The sequence below is a fragment of the Mus caroli genome, chromosome 10 (genome assembly GCF_900094665.2).
Source record: "Mus caroli chromosome 10, CAROLI_EIJ_v1.1, whole genome shotgun sequence".
In the NCBI taxonomy this organism is placed as follows: Eukaryota; Metazoa; Chordata; class Mammalia; order Rodentia; family Muridae; genus Mus; species Mus caroli.
In genome coordinates, this window is record NC_034579.1 from 46,450,214 (window position 1) to 46,460,599 (window position 10,386).

Genomic DNA, 10,386 nt, shown 5'->3' on the forward strand with positions numbered 1-10,386 from the left:
TGTGTCATACTTTCTCTTTTTATGCTGAGGAATGAAACAGAAATTGGGTCTGAGAGTAAAACTCCTCTGTGAAGAATCAGAATGTCAGAGGTGCAGCATGGTGCAGCACACATAACCCACACACACATACACACACACACACACAGACACACAGAGAGAGAGAAAGAGAGAGAGAGAGAGAGAGACAGAGACAGAGACAGAGACAGAGACAGAGACAGAGACAGAGACAGAGACAGAGACAGAGAGACAGAGAATATGATACAGGAGAGTAAAAAGTAAAATAAATGTTTAAAATATAAAGATCTTTAACTCCAGGATATGTGTTCTAAAGGATGTGTCTTTTCTCTGAGGCAACTTGAGAGACATGAGTGTTTACCCAGTCATCTGCTCTTAGGAAATTACAGAAGTTTCCCTTCTCATAATAGCTATGATGTAGAAAACCCATGACAGGAAGGACCTGCCCTCAAGATGACAACTGCATATCTGATGTTACCGGACATTTGTCAGACTGGCCCAAGAGAACAGCTACGAACATTGCCAGGACTCACCGGATCGCCATGCTCACAGTGCTGCTATTCCTTGGTGAGATATAATGAGGGGGAGTAGATGCTTGCATTTGTAAGGGAACCTATTCAACAGCCAGGTTTAATTCCACATGGACATCCTAGGGGATCAACTCAGGTTCTCAATGTGAAAAAGCTCTCATAAAAAGGGGTTTTTTTTCCAGGTCTTATTCTGGAACCCAGGACTAGAGTACAGGCAGGTGAGTGTCTCCAGCCATCCCAGGATTTGATTCTTCACTCTGATGATACAACCTCTAATCTACTTTCTAGTGTGTCAATTCCTCAAAATGGTGATGGGGGATTGACATTTATGGGCTAATGTCTTGTTCCATGGGTGTGTTCTTTGCTAAGATCTAGTGTCTGAAGGAAGATGTTCTGGGCCTTTGATTTCTTCACAGGACACCTCCCAAAGCCCATCATCTTGGCTGAGCCAGGCTCTGTGATTGCTGCACATACATCTGTGATTATCTGGTGTCAGGGTTCCTGGGAGGCCCAGTATTATCATCTGTATAAAGAGCAAAGTGTAACTCCTTGGGACACTCAAGTCCCTCTGGAAACCAGGAATAAGGCCAAGTTCAACATTCCAAGCATGACAACTTGGTATGCAGGCATATATAAGTGTTACTATCAGAGTGTTGTTGGCTTCTCAGAGCACAGTGATGCAATGGAGCTGGTGATGACAGGTGAGAGGACATCAGGGAACCATGTACGGGCTCTCTCCTCAGAAGGAGGTCTATTTTCCAGGAGCTCTTCTCTCAGAGTCCAATCCTGGAGGACAATGTGTGTAACTCATGTTCATTTCACACACTGCCCCTTGTATTCTAGGAGTATATGAAAATCCCAGCCTTTCAGTCTATCCCAGCCCTAATGTGACCTCTGGAGTTTCCATATCCTTTAAGTGCAGCTCATCCATAGTATTTGGCAGATTCATTCTGATCCAGGAAGGAAAGCATGGCCTCTCGTGGACCCTGGACTCACAGCATCAGGCCAATCAGCCAACCCATGCTACTTTTGTTCTGGATGCTGTTACTCCCAAACACAATGGAACATTCAGATGCTATGGCTTTTTTAGAAATGAACCACAGGTGTGGTCAAAACCAAGTAACTCCCTAGACCTCATCATCTCAGGTAAGCACCTTCCACCCATAATCACTTAGTGTGTTGGGTCACTTGGGTCTTTTTCCTAAGATGATCTATGGCTTAGAATAAGAGGGAGGGAGCACTGTGGTTAAAAATACTGTTCAATTCAAAAGACATTCACCCTTTGATACAGGAGTTGCAGTCAGATTCCCTGGTCCAAATGCCTTTTTCCTTGACTCATTGTAATTTAGCAAAGGCCGTTGAGAGAGACACACAGTTGATGAAGTGATCAGATAATTTCTCTGTACTAGTTATATTCCTATTTTTGTTGTAACAAAACCATGATATAAATAAAGTAACAGTGATAAAAGGATTGATTTCATCTAATTTTGCATGGAGCATCAAGAAAGTAATTAAATGTAGGCATGCAAGCAAGAATTGAAGTAGGGATCTTAAAGGAGCACTGCTCACAAGTTTTCTTGACAGTGCCTTGCAGTATTGCTTTATTACACCATCAAGATCTAACCACTTAGGGTTAGAATAAGCCACAGGGGTCTGGGATCTTGTAAATCAATCAATCAGGAAAATATTTCCATAGACATAGATGTATTTTCTCTGTTGCAGCTGCCTCTTTCCAGGTTATTCTAGCTTGTATCAAGTTAGCAAAAATCTAATGAGAACCATCTTCAGTGGCAGACACTGCCTATTTTCCTCTTATTTTTATTTCCTCAAATCATGTGCCCAGGCTCATGTTAATAACTGGACACTGGAGACTTTTAGTACATGTGTTGCCCAGACTAAGTGTGGCAGTTCTGAGTCCCTCAGAGTCTCTATCCTTTCCAAATGTTCAATGATAAACTTTGTATAGGATTGATGGTATGAGTTGTGATCTTCACAGAGATCCAAGAACTCGGAGTCTCTTGGCTAGGTGACGAAGGAGGCCCATCCGTTGAATTCCAGTTCTGAAATAACCATATCTCCTTTGCCACAAGGATGGGGACACAGGGTACAGAGTATACTGACTGGCACAGACTCAAAGCCAATGCTAGAAAGTCACCTACTTCCATGCTCAAATAGCTTATGAACTGTATGTAGTAAGGACAAGTCTGGAAGGCAAATATTAAGTTCAAACTGGTTTAGAGGCTACTAAGTTCAGCATCTCATCTGGCTTTTTATATTCATTCTAAATGACCTGGGCCAAATGAACTTGTCTCTGTGAGCCTTAATATTCTCACCTATAACTGACTGGGTAAAACATACAATTACACATTGAATGATTGTGACATTGGAGGCCATGAATGAGCTAAGCATAAAATAGGTGCTAGGTAAACATTATCTTTCTCTCATGCCTGATGTCAACTGTGCCTAAGGACTGGAAACATACCAAAAGATTTTGATTGGAGTCCTGGTGTCATTCCTTCTGCTTTTCTTCCTCCTGCTTTTTCTCATCCTCATCGGATACCAGTGTCATCACAAAAAGAAGGCTAGTAAGTAGAGCATGAGTGCCTTGCATGTCTGGAGGTGTTGGGCAGAGAAAACATGTAGTCTCAAGACATGTATAAATTTCAGAGATAGTGCAATATTTTCCATGTCCTAGAGTATTTGTAACAGTCATAAGAAGGAATTTAACAGTCCCTTTCTTCCTCTTAAAGTTTCTATTGTTGGAGCTTTCCCATCCTCCTTGCTGATGCTTTTTCAATTCATGCAGCTCAAAGAGAGGCCAACTTACAAGTGCTTTCAGCAGCACCAGACCCAACACACAGAGATAGACACCACCAGGAGAGATAATTCTTGTCAATAGACACAGCCTCTCAGCTGCCATAGACCTCACTTCCATCTGATTATCCCTGTCCTCACAGCTCTAGCCCAGAGGCTACCATCAATGAAAAACACCTGTGTGAGAATAAGAGGGCCCCAGGGACTATATGCACTAGACCTCAGTATCAGAGGTCTGATGGGGAGTGTGGTGGGTCAGCTCTTGGAGGAAAAGAACCCTTATGATGGATCTGGAGATGTGACCACATTCTCTGATCCTCTTTCTCCTTACGGGACAAGGAAGTGGTTATGAGTCGAAGAGATCCCAGAGCTTCTGGCCAAGAACTGACTCTGTTCTTCTAACATGACAGATGCTTCTGTGAAGAACACACAATCTGAGGACAATGCAGAGCTGAACAGTTGGGTGAGACTCCTGCCCCATTCACACTGATAAGAGCAGTACTTTGTGCCAGTAAGAACCACACATGGCCCCTCCATCTGGAAGAGTTTGACTCTGTGATTGCTCCTTCTTGCCTTCCTTATGACTGTGTGAACCTTCTCTCCATCCTCTTTTCTGGATGTTTGTTATCTGTTTGTTGCTTAGCATCAGGTGCCTAATGTCTCAGAAAGGACACATGAGTCAATGAGCCCTAACACCACCACCACCACCACCACCACCACCACCAACACCACCACCAACACCACCACCACCACTCCCCAATCCACCTGTACTCATTCTCCCTGTTATCCAAAGATAATTCCTTTTGTATAAGTTTGAGGATGATTTTATTAGGGTTTAAAGAAAAATATAGCACAGTCAATCAGTTAATCTTAGCAGCTGCCAAGTGGAGAAAGAGAAAATGAAGAAACAAAATTGGGGGGAAATCACATTGTTTGCGTAGAGCTAGGATGAAGAGAAACTATGTGATAGGAAGAACCAACAAAGCAGGGAGATGATATTTAAAGAAAGAGTGAGGAATCACAAAGTATTGAGGAAAAGTGTGTTTTAAACAGATATAACTAACTAAAAATAACTAAAGTTACAAAATAACTCAGAATAGTAGGCATATTCATAAAGCTGTATGGCTGCAGCCCTACAAGTGACAGCTGAGATCATCTCTTCCTTGTGGCTCTTCATAGGACTGTGAACAAAGCAAAGAACAGAACTCCTCACCCACTCCAAGCTCACCTCAAGGCTAGAAAATGAGATGTGTATAACTGAAGAAAGTGGTGTGGAAAATGAAACAGAAAATACATAGTGTTTGAGGCACACAGGGCTGTTATTAATCATAAGAGAAGACTCTGAGTAAGTTCATTCTGAGGATAACCATAAATGGAGAGGTCCACACAGACATTTAATGAACCAGTGCACATAGGCAGAAAATACAGCAGATACAGTCCTCAGACATGAAAATGGGAATCAGTGTGACAATAACAGGCTGGAACTATGAGAAGGAAGCTTCCAGACTCCCCAAGTTCTGCAAGCCCCAGCAGAAATGATGTAATGTGATAAATTTCCGAAAGGATCTCTCTGGCTGAAGGAGATACTGGATGGAACCAGGAGTCACTTTATCCACCTCATTGTCTCCTTGCTGCAGAACCCACAAAATGAAGACCCCCAGGGAATTGTGTATGCCCAGGTAAAACCCTCCAGGCTTCAGAAGGTAGGAATTAATTTTTCCCCACTGTCAGGAACCTTTCCCCTCAGGTTCATTCCAGCCCCATAAGTTACTAACACTAAACACCTTCTTCCAACCCTATCCAACCCCAGGATACTGCATCCAAAGAGACCCAGGGTGTAACCTATGCCCAGTTGTGCATCAGGACACAGGAACAGAACAACAGCTGAATCCAGGAAGCAGCCAACACAGAAAGAAGACCCAGACCCCACATTCCATGAATGAAAACTAGGGATTTTCTGATATTTGATCCCAGTGGACTCTGTTTAATTAATTTGAGCCATCATGAATACCTCATGTGTCATCAGAAGCTTCTCAGAATTTTGGGAATATACTTTATTCTTTGTTCAGAGATAACAAATGTCCTTACATTTTGTAAATAAAGCCAAATCCTCCTCAATCAACAATTCCTCTAATGAGAAACAAATAAAATGAGATATTGTGAATTGAATGACAATGTAACCAGGGCACACTAATCAATGAAACTCGAATTTTTAGAACCATGAATAAATGTATGAGCAAAGAAATTGTCTCCAAAATCAATGGCCTCATCTATTATAATGAGAATATAGAATGTTTAAAAAAAAAAAAACTATCCCAGATGAAGGCACAGGGGAGGAAAGGGTGATATAAGAGAAGTCACTGGCCCTGCATGATGGCAAGTCATCCCAGACAAGTAGAAGACCTGGAATCAACACCCTACCGGACATATGAGAAAGATCCTGTCTCAAATTAAATTGACCCACAGCCACCACATATGGCCAGGACTAATTAGACTTATTTTTTTTTTAAGGCAAGAAGTTGGGAGAAGAAGCTGTTAAGGTATATTTAGGCAGTGCTGCAGGGGAGCTAAGGGTTAAATATAATCATAATTTATTGTATAAATGTATGAACTTCTCAAGAATAAAGGAAAAACATTACATGGGCATCTCTAGTGACTAGGGGAGGCTTGGGATAGAGGAGGATATAAGGAATCTATGGAGGAGACCTTAGCTGAGATTCCTACCAGAAGAGGATATAGAGACTTAAGTGGCTTCCTCCTAAAGCAAGGCAGGACTTACAGAGGAGGCAGGGGGACATCAACCCACCCACAGGACCTTCAACCCAAAATTTGTCTTGCCTCCAAACATGTAAGGGATAAAGATGGAGCACAGCCAACCAATGACTGCCCCGATTTGAGTTCCATCCCATGGGTAAGAGCCACTCCTAACACTATTAATGATACTCTGCTATGCTTGTAGACAGGAACCTGGCATAACTGTCTCCTGAGAGGATTCGTTCAGTAGCAGATGGAGGCAGATGTAGAGACCCACAGCAAAACACAAGGTGGAGCTTTAGGAGTCTTATGGAAGAGTGTGGGTTATAAGTGAGCAAGCCTCAGGGGTCAAGTACACCACAATACATACAGAATCAAGTGACCTGGGACCATTGTGGTTCATAGAGCCTTGAACACCAACCAGGGAGCATGCAGTAGCTGGACTTACACCCACTACATATTGGCAGCCAATGTGCAGCTTGGTCTTCATGTGGGTCCTTTAACAATTTTAGCTGGTGCTGGCTCAATCACTGTTCCCTGTCATTGGACCTCAGTGGAAAAGGAGGTACCTAGTCCTGCTGGGACTAGATGTCCCAGGGTAGGGTGATATCCAAGGGCCCTCACATTCTTTGAGGAGAAGGAATGGGATAATGGTGGGGAGGGATTTGTAAGGGTGTGACAGGGAGAAGGGGAGGGAGAAAGACTCTGATCAGGATGTAAGGTGAATAAAAAGTAATAAATTCCCCGGAGCTCTTGTCTCTAGCTGCATATGTATCAAAACATGACCTAGTTGGCCATCACTGGAAAGAGAGGCCCATTGGACTTGCAAACTTTATATGCCCCAATATAGGAGAATGCCAGGGCCAAAAGAATGGGAATGGGTGGGTAGGGAAGGGGGGTTATGGGGGACTTTTGGGATAGCATTGGAAATGTAATTGAGGAAAATATGTAATAAAAAATATTTTTAAAAAAGTAATAAATTATTGGGAAAACCGAAATAAATAAATAAAGTAAGGATGCAGATACAGCTTAATGGTAAAGTTCTTATTTATCACTTGCATAACCCTGAAGTTCATTACTACCTAGGAGTGGGAGATGGAAAGGAACAGGGAGAGAGAGAGGGAGAGGAAACGGAAGAGGGAGAGGGAGAGAGAGAGGGACAGGGACTGGAGAGAGATAGGGACAGGAAGAGCTACCAAGTTGGTGGTGCTGCTCACATACCCTTGGATGGATGGCCTTCAACTGGAGTATGATCAACTTACCAGGCATCACATCCTTAAAGAAAACTGACTTTCCCTCTCACTGCAATTATCAGTTGCAAATATCAGAAGCTCCAACAGGATGTAGGCTCCATGCCCATTTCCTCTCTCTGTGCCGGGATTTAGTCTTGCCCTTGTTGTCCTAAACCCTGTGGGTTCAAAATTGCGGCTATTCTGCTATATTGAGAAAACACTGTTTCCTTATAGTCATCTACTGTCTTTTATATCTTTCTGTCTCCTCTTCTGCAATGATCCCTGAGCTGTGGGTCGAAGGGTGTAATTTTCCCTTCCCTAGCACTTATCAATTGCCAACAGGATTAGATGTGAGGCCTTGTGAGGCTCTTCCCCCCTCTCTATGCTGTAGTACTGACTGGTTTCACTTTGTGTAGACCTTGTGCCAGTGACTCCCAGCTACTGTGAGTTAATTGGTGCAATATTCCAGTTATGTCCATAAGACACTATTTCACAGCAACATTTTAACCCCCTATTTCTTACAATCCTTCCCTGTCTTCCACAATGTATTCTGGGCCTTCTGAGGAAGAGCATGTGATGTGCTGTAAAGGACAAAGAGATATTCTCTCTAAGGACCACAAGTCACTTATTCTCTGCATTTTGACCAGTTGTGCATCTCTGTATTCACCACCATATGCTGCATAAAGGATGCTTTGTTAGGAGCTATGAGAGTTGTACTCCTTTAAGGGTGTAAGGATAAGTATTTGGAAGGCAGTTTAATATTATGTCCTTTTAGTAAAATAATGTTAGGGCTAATGGAATCTCAGACACGAGCTTTTAGCCAAATTACAGTATTAGGCTGGGGTCCTCTCATACGGAACAGGTCTTAAGTCTAATTAGAAATCTGTTGGCTAACCCCCATAACACCCGTGCTACTCCTGTACTAATAGTCATATTGTGTCAGACCGATCATTATTGTATTGAGATCCCTGATAGGTGAGATTCTTTATTCCTCTCCCAAACAACCTGTGCAGCACCTCTCAGCCTTATGAAACATGGCCAGCACAGAGGATACTCCCAGGTAGATACCTGGTTGATGTCTCCATGTTTTATAATCAAAGTATTTGGTGTCTTCAACAATAAAATCTTTCAATTGGTTCTACAGTGTAATTAAGAATAATTGTAATAACTTGCATGTTTTGGGTGTCTCTTGTTCTCTCTGACCAGTAATGAGAAAGAGGATATCTCACAACTGACACTGGGCCTTTCTGCTTAGTCTCCCATGGCTTCAAAAGGAGAGTTATCTTTTTGCATAGAGTAAAAAAGATTAAACTTTATAGGTGTGTGTGTGTGTGTGTGTGTGTGTGAGAGAGAGAGAGAGACAGACAGACAGACAGACAGAGACAGAGACAAAGAGATGTGCATGTTTGTGTTATAAATGTTTCCACGAAGTTTATTCTCCTTTAAACATAACTATATCATTTCTCCATTATCTTTCCTCCCCATGAATTCTGCCATATATCCCTCCATCCTCTCTTTTAAGTCATGCCTCTGACATTAGCTTTTTTTTTCCTTTTTTTCTTTTTTAGGATTTTCTTTTTTTTATTAGATATTTTCTTTATTTGCATTTCTTGTTTGTTTGTTTGTTTTGTTTTCTTTCCTTTTATTACGTATTTTCCTCAATTAAATTTCCAATGCTATCCCAAAAGTCCCCCATACCCTCCCCCCCACTCCCCTACCCACCCATTCCCACTTTTTGGCCCTGGCGTTCCCCTGTACTGGGGCATATAAAGTTTGCATGTCCAATGGGCCTCTCTTTCCAGTGATGGCCTACTAGGCCATCTTTTGATGCATATGCGGCTAGAGTCAAGAGCTCCGGGGTACTGGTTAGTTCATAATGTTGTTGCACCTACAGGGTTGCAGATCCCATTAGCTCCTTGGATACTTTCTCTAGCTCCTCCATTGGGGGCCCTGTGATCCATCCAATAGCTGACTGTGAGCATCCACTTNTGTGTTTGCTAGGCCCCGGCATANTCTCACAATAGACAGCTATATCAGGGTCCTTTCAGCAAACGCTTGCTAGTGTATGCAATGGTGTCGTCGTTGGGAGGCTAATTATGGGATGGATCCCTGGATATGGCAGTCTCTAGATGGTCCATCCTTATTTACATTTCAAATGTTATCCTTTTTCCTGGTTTCCCCTCTGAAAACCCCCTATATTCTCCTCCTCCCCCCTGCTCACCAACCCACCCACTCCCACTTCCTGCTCCGGGCATTCCCCTACACTGGGGCATAGAGCCTTCACAGCACCAAGGGCGTCTCCTCCCACTGATGACCAAGTAGGCCATTCTCTGCTACATTTGCAGCTGGATCCATGAGTCCCACCATATGTACTCTTTGGTTGGTAGTTTAGTCCCTGGGAGCTCTGGGGGGTACTGGTTAGTTTATACTGTTATTCCTCCTATGGGGCTGCAAACCCCTTCAGCTCTTTGGGTCCTTTTTCTAGCTCCTTCTGTGCTCAACAAGTGCTTGATGACAGAAGCCTGTTATAGCTGTCTCCTGAGAGGCTCCACCAGTGCCTGACAAATACAGAGGTGGATGCTCTCAGCTTACATGCTAATGTCTCTCTATATAATCTCTCTCTCTCTTTCTCTCTCTCTCTCTCTCTCTCTCTCTCATTCTCTCATAGGGTAACTATGATTAAACTTCATAGATGTGTCTGTGTGTGATTAAACCTTTTTCTTTTTTCTTTTTCTGCAACTTTTTTTTTAATTATCCTGAAGTTTGTAATAATGGCTTCTAAAAGGATTAGAACTTCAATATTGCATTTGTAAATGAGTTGCAATAGGTAAAATACCTTAAACAAAAGTAGAAATATGCATACATAGTAAATTGTAACAAACATAAACTTAAATTTGTATTAATATACAAAGTCCATACCAAATGTAAACTATTTTATTTATTAAAGCTCTTTGCTCTAAAAGTAGATTCAATAATCTATACTTTATCTGATCATTCTGATATCTCCCCTTTTTTTCTTTTTATTCTTTCTTCCCACTTTT

The 10,386-nt window shown here is 42.3% G+C and overlaps 1 protein-coding gene across 1 annotated transcript; it reads left to right on the plus strand.

Moving 5' to 3' along the window:
• Positions 1-501: 501 nt before the first annotated feature.
• LOC110302678 (leukocyte immunoglobulin-like receptor subfamily B member 4) lies at positions 502-5,589 on the plus strand. The gene is made up of 8 exons (XM_029482940.1): positions 502-582; positions 728-763; positions 962-1,246; positions 1,389-1,691; positions 3,014-3,130; positions 3,770-3,822; positions 4,997-5,038; positions 5,170-5,589. Exons 1-8 carry the CDS (start codon positions 558-560, stop codon positions 5,245-5,247), a joined length of 939 nt encoding a protein of 312 aa, XP_029338800.1. The 5' UTR covers positions 502-557; the 3' UTR covers positions 5,248-5,589.
• The last annotated feature ends 4,797 nt before the right edge of the window (positions 5,590-10,386 follow it).

Bases quoted from the DNA above. Each gene is read 5' to 3' on its own strand.
- LOC110302678 (XM_029482940.1), top strand. From the start codon at position 558: ATGCTCACAGTGCTGCTATTCCTTG. The intron at 3,131-3,769 runs GTAAGTAGAGCA...CTAACATGACAG, and splicing joins TCATCACAAAAAGAAGGCTA to ATGCTTCTGTGAAGAACACA. The intron at 3,823-4,996 runs GTGAGACTCCTG...TCCTTGCTGCAG, and splicing joins ATGCAGAGCTGAACAGTTGG to AACCCACAAAATGAAGACCC.